The sequence below is a fragment of the Parasteatoda tepidariorum genome, chromosome 8 (genome assembly GCF_982258835.1).
Source record: "Parasteatoda tepidariorum strain Cologne lab strain chromosome 8, Ptep-v5.0, whole genome shotgun sequence".
In the NCBI taxonomy this organism is placed as follows: domain Eukaryota; kingdom Metazoa; phylum Arthropoda; class Arachnida; order Araneae; family Theridiidae; genus Parasteatoda; species Parasteatoda tepidariorum.
In genome coordinates this window covers 97,410,406-97,432,466 of record NC_141762.1, presented here as the reverse complement: position 1 = coordinate 97,432,466, position 22,061 = coordinate 97,410,406, and the positions used below count along the sequence as shown (strand labels likewise).

Here is a 22,061-nt window from a genome sequence, read left to right as displayed (position 1 = left end):
AAGTTAAGAGGAAAATTAAAATGAAAAATCGTAATTAAAAGCGTATTATGGTTTCAATCTATGCTCATATGTTACAAATAAACATTTCAAAAATCCTTTGAAAATATTACTACCAAAGTGTTCCGTTTTAATGCTTTCAGATAGGTATTTTACAAGTTTCAAATTTTTTTCTTCTAAATAATAGATAATTACGCATAAAAATAATATTTATCTAAAAAGGAAAAAAACAGTAGCTTATCATTATATTTTCCTAAATACTTAATTTTTTTTAAACAATGACTTGAGCCAATGAAAAGTTTTATTTACATTTTAAAATAAAATCCACTTAAAATATCTTAATTAATAACCAAAATAATGTTCAAATGCTTAAATTTAACGGAAAATGATTAATGATAAACCGAAACTAATCATAATCATTTTAAAAATGGATTGAGAAAGCAATTTCGAAAACTCTGTTACCTGGAAATTGAAAGCATTAAAAAAAAAAACATTACTTTTAAGAACCATTAAGAGATGGCGCCACTCAATTCGTAGACTCGATAGTTTCCCTCAAATGTGATTGAATTCACATTTGAAGTTACTTAAGAGACTATTAAAGAAATCGAAAACATTGATTGTTTCTCTTATAAAGAAAGAAAATCTCTATTCATTTATAGGAAGAAAAGGTGTTGGTTGTCATGGCAAATAAATGAATCGAATGATAATTTGCACATGTTCTCCTTTAGTTTAATTAAATAAACTAGTTTTACCAAATTGTTCTTAACCCTTTTTATGTGGTAAAAAAAAAAATTAAGTTTGCACATGTTTCCTCATAAAATTAAATTAGAGATCAAATTTTTAATTAGTGTTTGCATTCTAATTGGATGAATAAGTATTTATCGATGATGTTAGTGTAGTAGTTGTTTCATGAATTTTTTTTCTTCCATGGATTCTATTTTTTAATTAAAAAGAATTACTTAATTTTATTAAATATAAGTTGGTGAGTTTCTTTTGTCGAAATGCCTTCTATTGTGAATTGATACAAATGGAATATATCCAACTTCATAAGATTAAAAGAAGTAATCAAACTATTTTGCAGTTTAAAATTATTTTAATTGATACTTTTAATTAGATTGTTCACTGAGCTTTTAAGTCATTTTTTTACAATTTTTTTTCTGAAAGTTTCATTAATTTAATTATTTATCACTAAGAGGCTGAAACTGCTGACCGCCCCCCCCCCGTTAGCATTATTTTTTTAAGTCGCATATTCTATCTAGCTATAAATATAAACGCACACAGTAATATATATATATATATATATATATATATATATATATATATATATATATATATATATATATATATATATATATATATATATATATATATATATATATATATATATATATATATATATATATATATATATATATATATATATATATATATATTTCTCTTACACGGCACCAAAAAAAAGCCTCATTACAACTCCCTGAATGGCAACGTTAGAAAATGGACCAATGATTGCTGCTAAAAATGTCACATGGCAAATGTCACATGAGGTGGCTCAACATATAGCGCTTTTAAAAACTGAAACAATAACCAGAGTGAGCATTATCAGGTTGTTCAATTCAGATTCATGCCCTAAAAACATGATAATATTTAATTTAAACTGGCTCAACATATAGCGCTTTTAAAAACGAAAACAATAACCAGAGTGAGCATTATCAGGTTGTTCAATTCAGATTCATGCCCTAAAAACATGATAATATTTAATTTAGGCTCAATTAGGAATTAATTAGGCTGGCCTTCTCCATGACTATAAATAAGTCACAAGGTTAGACTTTTGAGAAAATCAGTTTAGTATTGACTAAACAAGTTTTTAATCATGGACAACTTTATGTTGGCCTGTCAAAAGTTAAGTCATTTGACAGCCTTTCAGTAATTGCTCCAAGACGCCAAATCTATAATTGTGTTTTCAAAGAAATTCTAAATGCTTAGTGCTAATTTCTTAGAGCTTTGCAGAAAAAAAAAAGTTTTTTGGAAAAAAATTTAATTGAAACTTCTATTGGCAGTAGGCAAGGGGAACTGCCAAAATCAAAACTCCCCGATTAGAAATGCAGCATGGCGACCTCCACGTGGTATTTCTCGGGTAATGCTAACAGCCATGCATTTTAATTTATTGTATGTAAAACATCCTTATTTTGTTCTAAAATGTTATGTACTTTATCACAAATGTTAATTAATATAGAAATTGATTTCAATAATGCTGATCACCAAAAAATATTTCGTTTGGCGATAAAACAAATTTTTGTGTTCTTGAAAATGAAATACTTTTTGAGGGTTATTATCTCACAAGGAAAAGTTAGGGTTTAAAGTTTATATTTTTAAATAATAAAATTTTTTTCTAAGACTTTCAGAATTAACTAGCATTAACTAATTTATTATACACATTTAGTTGAATTTAGGTGAGTAACTGCAATATTTGATAATTTATTTTGCTAATATGTTTCTCATTTAGCTAATGTTTTGATTTTTTAACCATGTGCAATCTAAATAGCTAATATACTTTTTTAAAAGCCAATAAGAACACTGATAGAATTCTTCTACATAAGTACAATACTATGTCTTTGATGATAATATACTATGTCTTTGTGCTAGAGCATTGTGTTCATTGGCGAGCGAGAGCAGCGAGTCATGGTTCACGGCGTGAACCACATAGGATTGCGTAGCAATTCTCGGGGGTTGGCGAGCGTTAGCGAGCAGGGGGCGGAGCCTCCTAGTATACATTATTATTATTATTAGTAGTAGTAGTAGTAGTATAATTTTATGTAAGTGCATTTTGCTAGTATGTTAATCTTTTTTTTTCATAACCGTCGTGAACAGCCGACCCAATTTTTTGGGTTTAAGACTACTAATGTTAAACTCCGTAGCCTTGTAATTTTGAACCCAATCCAGAAGACAAGGGAACTCATGGATCAAGTATTGGAGAAAATTGATCTTCGTGGAGGACTTTTTTGTTGGAACTTGCCCGCATTACGTTCCATGGAGAGGAACCTCCACGAAGAACCTCCCACGGTTATCTTGACGGCAAGGAGATTCTAATCCGTGATCCGTCTACCACTGCTGATATTTCACGTCAGCACTGTGGTTGGTGTATGCCAGACGCGGATTCGTATCGACCAGACATCGCTGGGATTCGAACCCGGGTTACCGCATTGGAAGGCGAACGCTCTATCCTCTGAGTAATCGCAACTCTTTTGTATGTTAATTGTAACAAATTACACCATTATCTGGCTTCTAAAAATAACCATATGTATTTTTTAAAAAAAAGTGTGTGGCACGAAAGGAATAAAAAAAAAGAGAAGTAATTTTATTCAGCAACGATCAATTAAATAACCGCTTGTTTCAAATTACAATTTTAAAAAAAATATTCCAATTAAATTATTGAAAATTATATCTATGTTACAGTGAATGATCGAATGTCGGCTTTCACCGGTAAATGTCAACATTCACATGGTCGCTTTTGTGAGTGTTCGAAATATTTGTTATATCCAATTTGATATTACATTGATTTTATTATATTTGTCCGATAATTAATATCTCCTGAGGATAGGTTAGGAGAAACATCAGTGTTCGGAGGAGTACCGGGTAAATGTATACCTGGCAGTTGCACTGAACCATTAAAAAACATCAGTTCAGGGTATACCGGTCAGTAGTGCACTGAACCTAAAAAAAAAATGAAAAAAAATATTGTGGGGTATACCGAAATGCATTCCGACCGAAAAAAAATTTAGTATGATCAGTAGCAAGAAGTTTCATAACTGCTATATATTTTGAAAGTATAATCAAAATTGAACGAACAACCCTCACACTTTAAAATATTACCATTTGTTTTAATTAACGAACAGTTTTATTTAACGAATTAAAATTTAATAGTTAATTATAAAATAATGCCTAACCGCCTATAAAACGAACCACATAAAATTATCGTCGTCATTCAGACATAAACTGTTCTGTGACGTGCGTCATTGTTCTGAGCACTTCCTGCCTTTCATTTTATACACCTGTCATTGTCTCGATATGTCAAATTATCATGACATATATAAGAGTCTTGATTACAGTCTGATATTAACTTGATACACCTTTTTGTCTTGATACTTCATGCTTTCTGGATGCGTCTAAGAAAAAGATTCAGAATAACACAACAGATAGAGCAAAAGATTCCAAAAATGGCAAACTTTTCCAAATTATTTCTTTAATTTCCTATATTAGAACAATTTTAAAAACTAAGATACTCTCGATATAATGAATTACTTATCATAATACTTATTTTCTTTCATTAATCACTTTCTTGAAAAACTAAAAGCTTAGCGTATGCCTTTATCTTGATACATTACCATATCTTCCAAATGCCTTGATATATGATATAAACTTGATATATGTGATTATGTCTAACACACGATTCAAAAGAAAACAACAGTTTGAGAAAACTATTCTCTAAATGACAGGTCTTCCGAATCGTTTGCTAATTTTCTGCTTGAAAACGGTTTGTAATGATTTCTAAAATTGTGATTTATTGATGCTACGAATTAGTTCGAATTGAACAACTAATTGCAAAATAATTATAAACCACGAAGTAATTAAAATTTGTAGTTTGAAAAGTTCCACTTTAATTATCCTTTTTTTTATCACTTTTAAATAAGTTATCACTAATACTTTTTATAAGTAATCACTATTATTATCACTTTTTTATAATTTGATTCTATGACTCACCCAGTTGTTTACTTTCCTTTTATTACTTACTTTAATCACTTGCTTCTGAAATTAAAAAATAAAATTTTTTAAAAGTAACCAAGTAATTCAAAGCTTTCAAACCCAAAGGAAAAAAATATTAAAACCTTATTCTTCGAGATATGTTAATAAAAAGGGATCAGTCGTCATGGTAACGTCTAATATAAGAGACAAGCATTATTAAATTGACGTTGAATAAAGATAAAATTCTCTCATTATAGAGTAACATAGAATCATAAGCGTTATTACGCACTCATAATACTTAATTTATATTTTAATAAAAGCTTAAAACTGTAGCACAACCATGAATTTTTGTTTAAAAATACAAAGTCTTCTAAGATTAACGTATCCCACCTGGTCCATTTTAATTAATAAAGCCCTTTCTATGATTAAAAACATAATTATCTGTTGTTTTTTAACTAAATTCTCATAAATTAAAACACAAATCAGTAAAGTAAATAACAATCTTTATTCAATTAAAACATCAGTATGAATGGAAACAGTGCATTTTTATAGATATATCACAAGTTTCAGAAAAATAATTTACTCAAACAACAAATCAGTTTTTTTCCCTTTTACTATTTTTATGAAATGTTACAAATAATAGTAAAGTAAACATTCAAATATGCATTAAAGCAGTTTTTGTTTAGAACTTATCTCGTTGTTAATTTAATTAAACATAAATGATAGTTCCATAAAAAAAAACACTAACAGTTTATTAATTTAAGCCTTTTTCCCTCGCCATTTTGGAATTAGAGTTAATTTTTTTCCGACTTTCTATTAAAGATGGGAGAATATCGTTTAGCTGCAAAGCATTTGAAAAAAAAAAAGCCTCGTCTTAACAGACTTAGAGTAAAAGTTTTACATAAAGGGCTTTTATAAGTGAGAAAAATTGCGTCAAAATGGTTCAGAAACAAATATAGTCCCAGAAAGCATGTAAGATTTAAGATTATTTTCACCTTAAGACTAGCTTTATTCAAGGACTTTTTCCACACTTGAAAACCTTAAGTCAACCTCGATTTAAGGTTTTTATGTAAAAGATTGTTTTCCAAGGTTTTGGATTAGGGTAATGTGCGTAGAACAGAGCAAATTGTCACAGATCTCGTTTTAAGGTTAGAAGGTTTACACGTAAACCGCATTACAAACCTTTTTAGGTTTGCATTAAAAGGTTTTTGGTTGCAGGATATAAACCTTATTTTGCTATCTGGGAGTCTAATTAGGACAAGAATGGATGATTAGTGCCGTAAACAAAAGGTTAAAAAACCTCTCAACGAACACACGAAAGTTAAATAAAGATGACGAAAGACGTGTTTTAACAAGTTTAGACTCCGTTGAAACTCCTCTAAAGGCAGGGAGGGAAAAGGCCCCTTTAAATTCACACGATATCTGCTGAAACGATGGCAAAAAAAAGTATAGAATAAATAATAGAATAAAACATATATTATCAAACACAAACTGGGGGGTTTATAAAAAAATATCAATACTTTTACAAAACAAACAATGAGGATTTAATTTAGACGATATATAATATAAATTTGTCTATTGAATAAATTAGACAATATATTATATATATATATAGAATATTTTATATACCAGGTATTATATTAGTATATTATAATAATTAGACGAATTTATTAGACGCACTGTTGTGTTTTAATAATTATATGTTTTGCACGAGTTAATATGCAATACTTTTATATTTAAACATACATGTAATGAGTTATTATTCAGTAGATTTTTTAAATACTTCCTATTTGTATTTATTTTTAACGTATTGCGTTACAATGTTAGCCAATGGATACACACACATAAACAAGTGCCAACCGGTTTCAGACGCTTAAAAACAATAAAGCTGTATTGTATCAGCTGATAATTAAGATTTTACATAGAATCTTATAGTGCGTTTAATAATAATTTGTCCAGTGACTGTATAATCTATAACTCCAATTAAGCCTTGCTGTTGAAAATAACGAATACGTACAAGAAGCTATAATAGTTGACACAGTAAAGATGTTCAGATTTTTTTAATCTACTGCTATACCATTTATTGCTATACTACAAGGATATCTTATATAATTCACAGATTAAGATATAGTGTTTAGCTAAACATACGGTCTACCATAATAGAGATATGCACTATAAAAATTAGATGCACATATAGTTTGTACAATCATAGTATTTAAACAACTGAACTGTGCGTTTAATCGCGATGCTTAAAAGGTGTTTTTCTGTATGTGTAATTGGCAAAGTAGGAAATCCGGCATTACATTCAGTGTACAAAATCCACCGGTAATAAATGATTTAACAGTTAGCCTAGAAATGGTATACAATTACAATGCACTCTCAGTAATATTCGAAACATTGGCAGTTAGATTATAAGACAAGCACCCTTCTTGGAGAAAAAAGCCCAATACACTTAACTGAAACGAATAAATTGATTGTTAACTTAGACACAAAAAAAAAAAAAAAAAACAGAACTGGTAATCATAACGAATTTTAGCAAAATAAAAAGAGTGAACCGTTAATTTATATGGTTACCCAAGTTAAAATTCTTCATGGTCCCATCAAATTATTTTGATGGTTTATGTTGGTTTCAGTGCGATTCATGATGGATTATGTTGGTTTCAGTGCGATTCATGATGGTTTATGTTGGTTTCAGTGCGATTCATGATGGCTTATGTTGGTTTCAGTGCGATTCATGATGGTTTATGTTGGTTTCAGTGCGATTCATGATGGTCCAAAATCATTTGATGGTCTCGATCATTTAACATTTTATATTATGGGTTCATGATGTTTGATATGCCAACAAACTTCCATCATTCCATGATGAAAATTGCTACTTTAATACTATGATGGTTAACCATCAAGGGAAGTTTGATTCTCATGAACCAACAATTCATGATGATCTGTGATGGTCCGTGATGGTTCCAACTGTACATTTCCATGATGGTTTAATGGAAATTCTTGTTGGTTCACAGGAACATATCCTCAAAAAAAATTTGTTTTTTTTTCTTATGTTGGACCAATATAAATCAGTCCGAATTCCTACATTAGGGTGATGGTTGCTCATAATCGTTCCATCATTTGATTTCTAAGAAACTATGATGGAAATTTCTGATGGTTCACCATGAACGAACCATCAAAACAAGTTGCTATTCTTATGTTAGACCATCATGAATCAGTCCGAATTCCTACATTGGGGTGGTGGTTATTTTTGTTGGTTACCATCAAGAAATACAATGGTTCATGATGGAATTATTGATGGATACCATCAGGATTATGTTGGTCCATCAATAGAAAACCATCAAAAAATTTGACTTGGGTCATGCGTAAAGCTTCCTAACTCTAGTCGCGAGGAGTACACCTTCTTCCATGGTGGTTGTAGCACCAGACCACTTTTACAAAAGTCTCGGATTAGAACCCAGACAGTGCCAAAAAGCTCTGTCGTACTCTATCTAATAAGTAACCGAACACAAACACGTTAATTCCTTAACATTGTTTAAACAAAAGCAAATAACAAAATTATGCGCTGTATTAAATAATGCGTTGTAAATAATTTTCATATTTCATACTTTATCAAAAGATTATTTGTAACTGGATACAAAACATTGTATGAAATGTCTCAGGAATAAAATAATTCTTAGATTTCCTACATTGCCCAAAACTATTTGTCATTGTATGCAATGCCTAGGTTAAGCATATATCAATTCTCATATTTCATACTATGCCCAGAAACGCCAAGCATTGCAGCTATTTCCTACATTGCCAAGTACATTATACACTTATCGTTTAAGATTTTATTAAATTACATATCTTATAGTTGAGTAAAATATTTGATATTCGCGTATTCTTTAAAAACTAGCCAGTTTGACGTTAAAATACGAATTAAAATTTAAAGGTCATCAAAAATTTAAAATTAAAAAAATAAGTGTATATTCATTTGCGTTATCGTAATAAAATTTTATATAAATGTCATTTAATAAAATGTCAATTTATAGATGGAGATGCAAGGTCTACATTAATTTTATGTGAAATATTTTTTTGACGAAGTAAAACTGAAAGTAATACAAGAAGTTCACCTTGAAAACTTGCAGTGAAGATTTTCATTCAAGATAAAGTTCAAGAATTCATGTAAATGGGTGATTCTCCAGAAATATGAAACCACAGATTATTAAAAACTAAAAGTTTGTTTTAAAAAAAATTTACAAGTTCATACTTAATTATCATAAGGTACTTAATGCGAGATAAATACTCAATAATAATTAAATCATAGTTAAATAATAATAATTAAAGAATAATCAAATAATAAATTAATAATAATGAGCTATTAATTATTAATAATAATATATAATAATTAAGTAATGATTAATTACTTTTTTAAATTGATTAATAATAATAAATTTATTAATTAATAATAATTATTTAATAATTTTTCATGGAACTAACTCGCATTTGCGTTACATGGAGAGGCAAACTACGAAAATCTGACTGCCATGGTTAGCTTGACGGCAAATGAACTCTAACCCATAATTCGAGGATATTTTACGTCAGCACTGTGGTCGGTGCGAGCCAGAGGTGGAATTCGAATTGACCAACCATCGCTGGGATTCGAACCCGGTTCACCTCATTGGACTGCGAACGTTCTATCTTCTGTAACCACACGGCTCTAAAAAAGTTCTATTAAAATCATCACACTATTATACATTGTAATTACGTATTTTTTTTTTTTTAATTTTTGTCATTCATATTAAAAATGTGTGAATTAGATCTTTAAAGTGTTAAATTAATTTGGGAATAAACAGTGTTGCAGAAACAAGACTAAAAATTCTCTATTTAACTCCCTAGAATAATATAAAAATTCCCTGAGGCAGGAGAGTGTAAAAAAAGTAAGGGGCAAGAAAGGAGAGTGACTTTCAGGTAATTTTAAATTTTGTTTAAAAAATTGTAAGTGAATAATCTTTTTCATATGCTTGGAAATGTATGGGATAAAAAATAACGGCTTTCCACCTATAGCCAATCTTGTAATATTTTCTTTGGTGTGTTAGGTTTTTGGAGAATCACCCATATACAGATTTGTACTTCACGACGAATTCATGAGAACATGCACAAATATATAACCATGATTCAAAGTAGAATAAAGTCAGAAAACTTATTTTAAGGTCTATTGCATCGCTTGATACTTATTGTCATTGTTACACATTAATTGTATATCTATTTATCTATAACATACAATCCATAACATAATTGAGCTCTATAAAAATATTCTGTACAGATTCAAATGAAATTTTTCTCTGTCAAAAAATACATAAATAGATAAAATTATCAGATCTCTTTTCATCGTAACAGTTATTCAATATATTTTTACATAATAATTATGACAATTAATTATGATGATAAAAATTATGACAATAATTATAATAGTTATGACAATAATTATAATAATAATTATGACAATAAATTATAATAATGACAATCAATTATAATAATGACAATTAATTTTACTAGTGACAATTAAATATATTAATTATGACAATAATAATTATTACAATTGATTATAATAATAACTATGACAATATGTTAATACAGAATTCCAATGGAAATTATAGATCTTAATTATTTTCTTAATGTTTGTTATCTTATCTAACACTGCATACGTTTTTCTTACTATTTTGGTTTATTTATATGCGGATGGTATTGTATTGAATAAAATAGTATTTAGATGAATAATGCTTCGAAGTATTAACATAAAACTTGAATACTACTAATGAAAAAATATTTTTTCAAAGCTCAAAATACACCTCTTTTACTGCGTAATTAGTAGGTTTTTCTTAAAGCGACCGTGACTGTCACGTGACAGCTGTAAATTGTATTGAGAAAATATAGTTTTAAATGCATGCGGTGTATTTAAAACATTGATTTGAAATGCAACTATTGTTGTTCAAAAATTTAATAAAAGTGTATAATAAATAAATGCTCAGTACAGAAAAGTTCGAGAATTTTCAAAGTTTACAAATTGCATAAGTAAAATACAGTTTTAAACAGACGCGATGCATTTAAAACATCTACTAGAATTATCACTATTGTGTTTTAGAAGTTCAAAAAACAAGTAAATAATTAAATAGATAATAAAAAGAGGTAATCAATTATGTACACGATTAACTATCCGGGAATTGATTTTTAATACTACATAGATTTGTTTTTGTTTATCAATTAATAAATTTTTGAAGCTGATATTACAAATTTATAAATTTTTTTTTTAATATTTAAAAACATATATTACTTAATATTTCACATGAATACAAATGCAATAAATACCGAAAAATACACCTTTATACATAAATGCTCTGTACGATTGAAAACTTGAGTCATTTTAATCAACATTAAGGTTATTTCTAAAATCTAGATGACAATTTTAAACGTTTTTCTACCTTACGTATAAAATATTTAAAATCTATAACAGTCCACACGGGATGTAAAATGGGCTTTTTACATTAAATGATATCCTAAGAATACAAACATTTATCACTTGAAAATAATTTGAAATGATTCACATGAATAATTAAAATAGTAAAAAATATGTATAATAACACCGTATAATGTGATGTTTTGTTATTGTAAGAAGGCACGTGCAACGTATAATGACTACTTTTAAGTGCAGTACGTTTTCAAGAACATGAATGGTAAAAACCAGTTCATTTTAAACAGCTGAGTTATAACAAACTATGAATTTTTTCATGTATGATAAAATTTTCAGAACTACAATAAAGTTTTCAGAACTACGATAAAAAGTTTCTGATTTTACAAAACTACGAGGAAATTTTCAAATCTTAAATGAAAAAATTCAGAATTAAGATGAAGTTTTTAGAACATTGTTGATGAAACAATCAGATTGATCAAAAATATCGTACAGTTTCTCGATTTCCCAGAATATGCAGGATAAAATTTGTTCTCCTTAATTTCTAATCGAAAGCTTTGTGGGACTTTTAACATTTAAAAGGCGTTTTGTTTTATATAAAAAAAAATATTTTTCAAAATTTAGACTTAGTTAATTATTCAACATAAATTCATTTTACTAAGTTATTTAATTTCGCAGATCTTATTGCATGAAAGCACTGGAGAAGTACCAGTTGTTTCTGGAACAGATGAAGAGATTAAATGCTTAAGTGCATTTGGCGAAAAAACAGCTGGCGACCATCTAAAAAAAGTCTTTCTTTGACACCATATTAAGTCGCCAAGAGTGTAAATATTAAAGCGCCAACGTTTCTACAATCATCTTATTTCATCTACATCAAGGGTTTCCAACTTACATGAGGCCGGGGGCCGCAATTAAAAACAATAGTCAAATAGCGGGCCACAACTTTATCAAAATTTTATATAGGACTCTTTTATGTTTGAAGGAACATTAAATATTACTGTCAGAGTTTTACCAAGTTGTACAAAACAAAAGTATTGAATTACAAATTAAAATAAGAAGTAGTTTTTGAAAATATTTAATTGTTAATAATAATATTTTTAAAAATATTAAATAAATAATAAAAATTCGGGCTACAATAACTTTAATGTGCACCAATGTATTAAACAATTAATGTGCAACAGATATCTAATTGTTAAGGTATTCAAACTTACATAGTAGCACACAAAATATTCTATGAGAAAATTGAGGTTTGTCTGTTGCAACCACCGGACTTACATTTAAAATTTACAAATGTGTGTGTAAATATTTTCGTCAAAAATGAGAGGTTTCAAAAAGTTAAATCGGAGAAAAAGTTAAATTTTCTGATGCACACATGCTAATTATAATTTTTTTAAAAAATGTAATAATAAAGAGCAACATACACGATTATTTTTGTATTTGAATAAATATTTCCTAGGATGCAAAACCTGAAAAATAAATTTTTTTGCCCCGTTGGTATGTTAAAATTTCCCAGAAACGAAGAAATTAGGTTTTTATTAACGAGAAAAGTATTTTAAACCCATATAGATTTTTTACAAAAATTGTCCGCAAAAAAATGACAACTAATATATTTTAGTTCGCGGGCCACAAAAAAGGCTTCACGTTCCGGATGCGGCCCCCGGGCCGCCAGTTGGAAACCCATGATCTACATGATCCTCAGTCTGACGTTCAAATTTCTAGAACTACCATATTAAAATCCCATCACATAAATAGGTGCACAACAACATACATAATAGTGTGCTTGCACTTCAAGAAGAACACATATACCCACACATATGACCTATGACGTCAGCTGATCGTTTGAAAAAAAATGGCGTTCTAAAGTTCAGGTAAGTTTCTCCACACAGGTTAAAATGTTAAAGTGAAGCTAATTAAATACAGTGCCGTACTGCACATCGAATTTGTTGAAGTAAAATTATTTCTAGTCTACGTCTTTTACTTACCTAAATTACATTTATTACTTGTTTATGAATTTTATTGTAACCCTGGTGTATTTTTATTTAATGTACCTGGCAACTTCGATGCACAATTATTTTCTTTTTCTTCTGCATGGCCTATAGTGTCTGTCTTTGTGTAAAACTAGAAATATAAAGAGAAAAGAAAATTGAAATCTTTGCGAAACGGTCTTACTCGAGGTGGGCGGGCTTGTCTTACTCGAAATAGACTGAAAAGAACAGTTGTTGACGTAAACACGCTTCAGCAACCAATCAGGATCGAGATACCGACGCTACGTCACTTGCAAATATCCCATTCTTCAAGTACTTTTCAAACCATTCGGAATAAAATCTCCGCACTTGAGTCACGTGATCAACGATAAAGTGCAGAACCTAATTCATCGCAAACCCTTTATAATTTTACCATATCTGGTTTAATTCGATCATTTAAAAACATTTAATCAAAATTATACTGCAATTCATAGCAACTAAGTTTCATTTTCATGGATATGATTAATTTTAACAGAACAAGCAAATTCCGATTGCATGGGATACTTATAAGTTAAATATCAGAAACGTAAGATATTAAACTACCAAATCGTGTTATTTTTAATAACAAACAATGGGTAATTATATCGTACACTTTATAAGAGGAGTTTCGACTTTTTTTACACCTTAACCTTTTATGATTAATACGCAATTATTTTCTCATTCTAAAAATTCTCAAAACTCTTAAGTAAAAAAAAAATGTTTGATATCATTAATTAAAAAAAGAACTTATAATTTCTTTCACTAAATACTTAACATATCTTAAAATGGTCAAATTTTTTTTTTAAAGATTATCATTTATACAGTCTAGCTCAATCTGAAACTTTAACACCTTTTTTAGCTACCGTTTTATATAAAGTTTAATATCCTTAACACTTCACTTATTTTTCTGTTCCATATTTCCTTAAAGTAAAAAAGCACCACAACAGCTTAGTATTAAAATGAAAAGCACCATAAATAAATATAACAACAGCTCTTCAAACGTTAAAAATTAAAGAAAACTTCGTAGTTTAAATATTACGGTAAGGCGTGGATGCATAATTATTACAGAAAAAAAAGCTGGATTTATTTTTATGAAGTTACTGAATATTATCTAATGAAGTCTTATTTGTTGAAAAAGTTGTTTAACCTCTAAGTATATAACTTACAAAAGTTTTTCTTCCTCTTCGGGATTTTTTTCAAGTTAGTATTTTAATGATATGAAATCTTAAAAACACCACGCTTATGCATAAACAAATTATACGAATAATAAGTGAATTAGAAGGAAATGTTATTAATATTTTAATATATTTAAGAAAAATTTGTATGAAAAAAATGATCTAACGCGTCCTTATTAAAATTATATTATTGAAATATTATATTTAGTAGTTTTGTTCGAAATAGAAAAGGTAAAAATATTTAAGTAATATTAAAATTTAAATTTTTTTTTCACCTCATGAAATTTTAATAATTTTATGAGGGCAAGAGAGAGGTTTAAAATCTTTAGCAGTATTTCTTCACACTAAACCTACCATAATCGGTTAATGACCGTTTAAGAACTTTTGTATCGAAAATGCGCTTATCATCTTGTCGTTTTTGCACATTTGACTTCATGACTTTTTCTAACAATTATATACAGTTAATATTCTATTATTATTCTTTTCTTTTGCTTTGAATAATACTTATCGTATACATATTTCTACCACAACTGGTCACTTGACCGGGAGAGCAATTTGATGCTTTATAAGGTTATTGGATCAGAAATGACGATGTAAGGCATGTTCAACGTATTGCATTCTATTAGTTGCGCACATTTCTGCAAAGACTGTTGCGCAGTTAGTTTCATCAGAAATTTAAATTTAAAATTTAAATTTCTATAAAGTTCCTAAAATTTTAGATTGACATTTTTGTCAGAAAAAGTGACAAAAACTGAATGTTTTGGTAAGTAGCTTATACTTTATTTTGATAGCTTTACTTCAGTTCTAACTAATTGTTAGATTTTACCCAGAAAAATGTCGAAACAATCAAGACAGCGCAAGTTCTTAGAAGAAATAATATTAATTATAAGACAGGGCTCGAAAAACCACCCGTCCTCGGCGGTCAAAAATTCCCCGCGGACAACGAATTTCTCGAATCCGACGTCCGCGCGGACGGCCATTTTCCCGTTAAAGTTGGTGATACATTTTCAATTTTTGTTATCTTACAAGAGTTTAGCGCCTCACTTCTAAAATGACCCTCTAATCTAGAAATACAGCAACATACTGCGCATGGTGGAATTGATGTTTTCTCTGTCTCCCGTACTGCAGCAATTGAAAGGGACTTTTCAGCAATGGACTTACAAAAAAAAACATTACGTACTGGTCTTAAACAAGAAGCATTAAACGCAATTATGAACATCTACCTACATGGAAAACCCCTTTCAGATTTCTGTGCAGAAACCTCTGTAAATCATTAGCTTGATTGTGGAACTGGCAAACGTCATATTTGATTCATTTAAAAACGGCAGCACCCTCGGATAAATTGACATTCCAGATAACTTGGCATTTTTCATTTAAATTATTTCATAAAAGAAAAAAATTATTTCATAAAAGAAATAAATTATTTTATAAAAGAAATACTAGGTTCCTATTAGTAATTATTAGTATTCCTTTTATTACTGTATAATGCAATCCTAGTATTTGTAATCCTAGTAACTACTAATTCATTGTGCAATTTATATAAATGTTAGTAATAAATAAGAGAAAATTATATTTTTATTTATTTAAAACCGACGGGTTAGTTTCAAAGGAGGACGGGTACATTGTTGGACAAGCCGTCCTCGGGGACGGGTAAAATTTTTGAGTTTTTTCGAGCCCTGTTATAAGAATTATAATTCGTATATATTCTTACAATTATAAGAATAATTAGAAGAAATATGTTTGCTGAAAATGTACAATGTAAACACCCTGTATATGTAAAAAATGTGCTGAGCATTGAACTAAAAAAAAATTCTTATTCTTTGTGTTTGTAATATATTAAAATTGTCAATATACAATTTTTTTAAATTATAATAATTAAGTTTTCTGAGCTTATTTCCTTCCTAACATCCATATTTCATTCATTCAATCAAGAAACATAAAATACGGTAATTTGACCGGCTATGGCAGAAATTAGTATAGATTAAGTGTTGGTATGTTTAGTGTTAGTTTTATCACAGGTAGAGAGAAGTTCAAATTATTTACGAAATTTGTAAACATTTCTTCTGAGAGAAATTAAGTTTCAAAATTTGAGGATAATATTTTTTTAAAAAACCAACGCATTATTGAAAACGAAAAGTTTTTTTTTAAAAATAATATTTATGCACCACCTACAAATTTTGACACCATGCTGATCGCGTGGTTTTGAAAGTCATTGGTTTTGTATAAATACACAATAAACATGGGACGATCGTCTTACCCTTTCATTTAAATGATTTAAACTCAGTTAGTAAACAAAACATTTATCACAAAAACAAGGGATGTACGCAAAATAAATAATTATTCGAGATAGCAATAAACTGCGGCATAGATCCAAGTCTGCTTATCCTACTAACTACCTTACCTTACTACTTATCTCTACCTGCAGTAGAAAATAATTACTCAGCACAAAACATCATAAGTTACATTGTTAATTTTACCATACCGCTTTGGTAGAAATTAACAAGCTTTTCAATGTTCCCATGGAGCCAGAAACACGGTAAATGTTACCATATTCTGGTACTTTTGACCATACTTTTTTCCACGGTGTAGAAAAGAATAATTTAATTGAAAATCGGAATTAAACCTTTTAAAACCAATGTTATGTGCTAGAAAGATTTCAGTTGTGGCATATTGGCACACTGAATATAATCTAATTAACTTGTCATTAGAGAATAGTTTTTACCTTAGTAGTTTTTCTCAACATCTAAGATAACTTGCTCGAATAACTCTCGTTCACAAGAGATCAAAGTTGAACAACTTACAAACATTGTTTCATTTCGAAAAGTTATCGAATGAAAGTGCTTTCAGAGTGCAGTTTATTAAAATATTCACATACACCATAACTCCATTAAAACTTTTCGTTCCGTATACCATTCGCTGTATAAAACCGAATTCATTATGTATAAATTCGTTACATAAAAACGAATGAGTACATGAACGTGATAGAGGCATCATGCCTTCTTAAGCAATAAGCTTTCTAAGTACGTAGTACGTTTTTTAATGTTTTCATCTATGTGCAAAGCAAATTGCATTGTACTGGTAGGCTTCTCTTATTTGAAATCAATACAATAAAAGTGCGATAAATTATTGCAAAGTTTAAAAGTTTCAGTGCCGCACCAAATTCATTATTGCGAGGTTCAAAGGTTTCGGTGCCTCACCAAAACCATCATTGCAAGGTTCAGAGATTTCTGTGCCACACCAAAACCATCGCGAGGTTCAAAGGTTTCGGTGCCACACCGAAACCGTAATTGCAAGGTTCAGAAGTTTCGGTGTCATACTAAAACCATCATTGCATGGTTCAGAGGTTTCGGTGCCATACAAAATCCATCATTGCAAGGTTCAAAGGTTTCTGTGCCACATCAAAACAACAGTACTACTAGACTTTAACACACATTACGAGTTTCCAATGCAAACAATCCTCAATGCCCAGAACTGACTCCATATGCGCAAGTTTCAATGACAATTCAATACATTTTTCACATTCTTCCCAAAATATTTGGAGTGTCGTCTCCAGTTCCTGGTATCCCCTTTCTTTTCCTGGAGCAAATTAAGAAGGTGAGACCACTGATAACGAGAATGACGAAAGTGATCCAGGCGAGGACGAATGAATAGCCATAAGACCAAACAGCCCCTTTTGGATGTCTGTCAGACAAGAAACGCTCTTCGTAAGCCACTGAGTTGATGACAACCTCAACTACGATGAGAGTAGCGGCAGCTGAAAGAAAGCAATAATTGGTTTTTAAATGTTTAATTGTAATCAACTTCTTCACAAGAGATATATATATATATATATAAAAAGTTGTTTTTTATTTAAATTTATTTAACCATAACGAATTTAGTTTTGCGTTATTCTACTTGATTGATTTCCGATCTTTTAGAAAAACAAATGCTGTTATTTTTTTCCAAAAAAAAATATTTGCATGACTTAAAGGGGGTTGAGTGCTTGTCTATTTCAATAAACCATCAGAACATCGTTTAATTTATCTTTGTAGAGGCTGCAAACAGTTTTTGCATGGTCATGTCTTACAAGTCCCGTGCTTGGAGAAGCCCTAAACTAGAAACGATAGATTATATTTACTTGACTATAATGAGTAATATTTTTGTTCTCAGAGGTGGATTATCCCGGTAATATGATTGAAACCAAGAGAAAAACCAGAACATTGTTAGAAATAATGCTTGGCTTTGTTAAGCATAACAAATCTGGCTATTTTGCAGATTAACCAGATTGATTTGCAGGTCAGATATTGATATTCTTAATTTAAACGCTGCCTTCAACTAAAAATATGTTATTGTTTAGGCAAATAGAACTTGGGAACTTGATTATCACAGGAATTTATCGGAAACCACGAGAAAAACCGGAACGCCGGTAGAATTTATGCTTGGCGTAAGGGATCACAGTACCCTTGCAATATTTTTTTAAAATAAGGGTATAATCATTCATTTTGTGGATGCTTTACATGCTCATTTAACTTATAGTCAATAATTTATCTTCAACAAGTAATTAAAATGTTTAATTTTTCTTTAAAATTAAAAAAAAAATTTAAAAACTCAAAATTTTTAAATCCTTACGCTTTTTTATTTCAACATATTTTCAAATTATTTATTTCCTAAGTGCTTACAATATTCATGTTAACAATTTTGTGCATTCATCTGTTGATATATCAATTCGAACATTTTTTTTTATAGATTATTTTGCAAAAAAAGTAGAAAAGAAAAGGTAAAAATTCCTGTTAAGTATATATAACATGCTGTGAAAATTGTAATACTTCATAAAAGGCTTATTCCATACACCGTTTAAATAAGTGTATTATACGTCAGATAAAAAAGTTTACTTCAAAGCTTTATCTTAAACAGAAAAATTTCCTTAGGGATTTAATTAAGATCAAAACACAAAATTGTCATCTATGAGCAACAAAAAAAAACAGTTTAAAGTCTGCATGCTGATCAAATTTCTGATTTAGAGCAATCTAAAATAACTATTTTTAAATTTTTTGATGTAAGCAATAAAAAAATATCGATATTTTGGTCATTTTTTGGGTACTGTCACTCAACAAATATGGCTCGATTGCGGAAAACTCAGCTCGATTTGCTGAACTAATGTTAATATCATTAATTTAAACGCTGCATTTAACTAAAAATATGTTATTGTTTGAGCAAATGGAACTAAAGAGAAATTTAATAATAGCTTGAGATCACTTTTAAACATTCTTTTCCAATGTTAGTTCATGGAAAAATTCTTACATTTACGGTTGCCCCGCAACTTAAACAAAGAATTTCATTAAAACGTTTATTCTCTAACAGAATTTAAATTAAGTTTTGAATTAAACATAAAAACCGAGATTAATTCTGCTTCAAAAAGAAAAAAGAATACTCGTTTAGCAAAGACTAAAAATCGTTTGAAGGAGGTAAAAAAAAAAAAAATTCTATTTCTTCACCATTTTTATCCCGAAATTTATAATAAAATATACCACAAATCTTTTAGGAGAGTCTATTTTGTTAAGCTCCGGATAATTTGAAAGTTAAACTAAATTTATTTCTTAAAAAAAAACGTTAATTTAAAAACTAAATATAAGTTTAAGAAATGAGAAAAAGAATTTTAAGTATTTACGTTTAGAGTTTAAAAGTTAGATTCACTTTTATTCAATTTTTCAACGAATTGTTCGTTAAGAATTATTTATATTTTTGACGTTATAAATTTACTAATTTAGCTCTCAGAAAAAATTATGTTTATTATTTTTAATTATGAATTACGTTTTGATTGTACAGTATATACTCACGATATCTCGAACTTCGATATTCCCGAAAACCTTGATTGGTCCAAAAAAGATTTTTTCCCGCGGCATTATATATCCACTAAATGTTAATTTGAATACTTACGTCAAAAGGTATTTTCTCAATTTTTTACGTCGAATTTTTTTCGCGGAACACTCAAAATGTAAGTTTATTGTAAACCAATTCTTTTCTATTGTAATTGCTGCATTTAGACTTATAGTCAACTATCATTACATATGTATCTATTAGTATGTGTCATGACTCTACTCTTTAGAGTAATATTTTACTACTTCTTAGAACATATTTACTTCTGAGCTTACTATTACGAAAATTCGCTACGTCGATTTTTAGTATCCCTTCAACTTACATCGAGAGAATACTGTATTAAATTGACTTTGGAATTTACGGAAAATAAATAAATAACATTTCGTTAACGAAAGTCCACAGAGCCGCGATGGCTCAGGAGATAGTGCGTTCGTCTTCTGATAAGGTGAACCAGGTTCGAATACCAGCGATGACTGCTCGATACGTATTCCGCACCCGGGTTGCACCGACCACAGTGCTGACGCAAAATATCCTCAGTGGCAGACGGATCATGGGTTAGAATCCCCTTGTTGTCAGGCTAATCGTGGGAGGTTGTCGTGCTTTTCCTCTTCATGTACCGCAAATGCGATTTAGTTCCACCAAAAAGTCCTGAACGAAAGCAAAATTTCTCCCCATACTTGATCCAGGAGTTCCCTTGTCTTCTGGATTGGGTTCAAAATGACAAGGTAAATATCAGTAGTCGTAAACCGAAAATTGGGTCAGCTGTTCAACGGCAGTTATAAAATAAAATTAAATATAACTCTACAGAAACGTTGATATTGTTTTAACTAAGACCTCATTTTAACTTCAACGAACGCAGATTATCAGCAGAATTATAAGAAGCACTAAAGATTCTACGTGAAATCTCAATTATCAGGTTAAACTATACAACTTTACTGTTTCTATAAGACTGAAACTGGTTTGCATTTGTTTATGTTCGTGTATGAATTGGTTAGCATTGTAATGCAATACGTTAAAAATATATACAAATAGGAAGTATATGAACAATCTCCCGAATAAAAACCCATTACATGTATGTTTAAATATAAAAGTATAGCCTATAAACTCGTGCAAAACATGTCAATATTAAAGCACTACAGTGCGTCTTATAATTTGGTCTAATTTTTATAATATACTAATATAATACCTGATATATTAAATATCTTATCTATAGGGGAGAGTGGGGTCAATTGTAACATTTTTTACTTAACTATTTTTAACTAACAAAAAATCCAATATGTTATTAGTATTAATTGACAGACGAGTAAAGTAGACTGTCCTCTACTAGAAAAAAAATAAATACCTTATTTTAAATGTTATTATATTAGTTATTAACAATTTTTGACAGTCGTGCACGTTTTACAATTGTCCCCACTTACGGGGTCAATTGTAACAGTTCATAAATTCAACTAAAACATAGTTAATTATACATATTATCATAGTTGTGATATATTTTTTTATTGATCAAAATAGTAGTGATATTGTAGGAGTGAAAATAATAATGGGCAGAGGCCTAAAGGGTTAAACTTTTAACTTTAAGGGTTTAAAAATTTGAATTTAATTTATGCTGTGAAAGGTGACAAATAAAATAATGCACATGCAACATAATATAAATGATATAGGAAACTACTGGTGGTTCTTAAAGAGTTAAGGAATGGTTTGTAAACATAAGATTATTTATTTTCAGCTGTTATAATCGTCCATTTACTTATTGTTACAATCGTCCCCAAGACGCCATTTCAGCTTCATTTGTTAAAAACAATGCTAGTTAATTAACAAAACAAATTTTTTTTTATTGAA

General features: G+C 29.4%; 1 protein-coding gene and 1 long non-coding RNA gene across 3 annotated transcripts in view; both read right to left on the bottom strand.

Annotated features, from left to right (window-relative positions):
• The window catches only part of LOC147806565 (uncharacterized), a 394,172-nt gene that overhangs the window by 270,066 nt on the left and 102,045 nt on the right, over nt 1-22,061 (bottom strand). The gene's annotated exons all lie outside the window — the stretch shown is intronic.
• The window catches only part of LOC107440992 (voltage-dependent calcium channel gamma-1 subunit), a 163,993-nt gene continuing 156,779 nt past the window's right edge, over nt 14,848-22,061 (bottom strand). Inside the window, exon 5 of one of the 2 annotated variants that reach the window (XM_016054150.4) lies at nt 14,848-18,120. In XM_016054150.4, coding sequence (XP_015909636.1) covers nt 17,882-18,120 — 239 coding nt within the window. In that variant the 3' untranslated portion in view covers nt 14,848-17,881. The remainder of the gene's footprint in view (nt 18,121-22,061) is intronic. The other variant, XM_016054224.4, reaches the window with a different exon arrangement.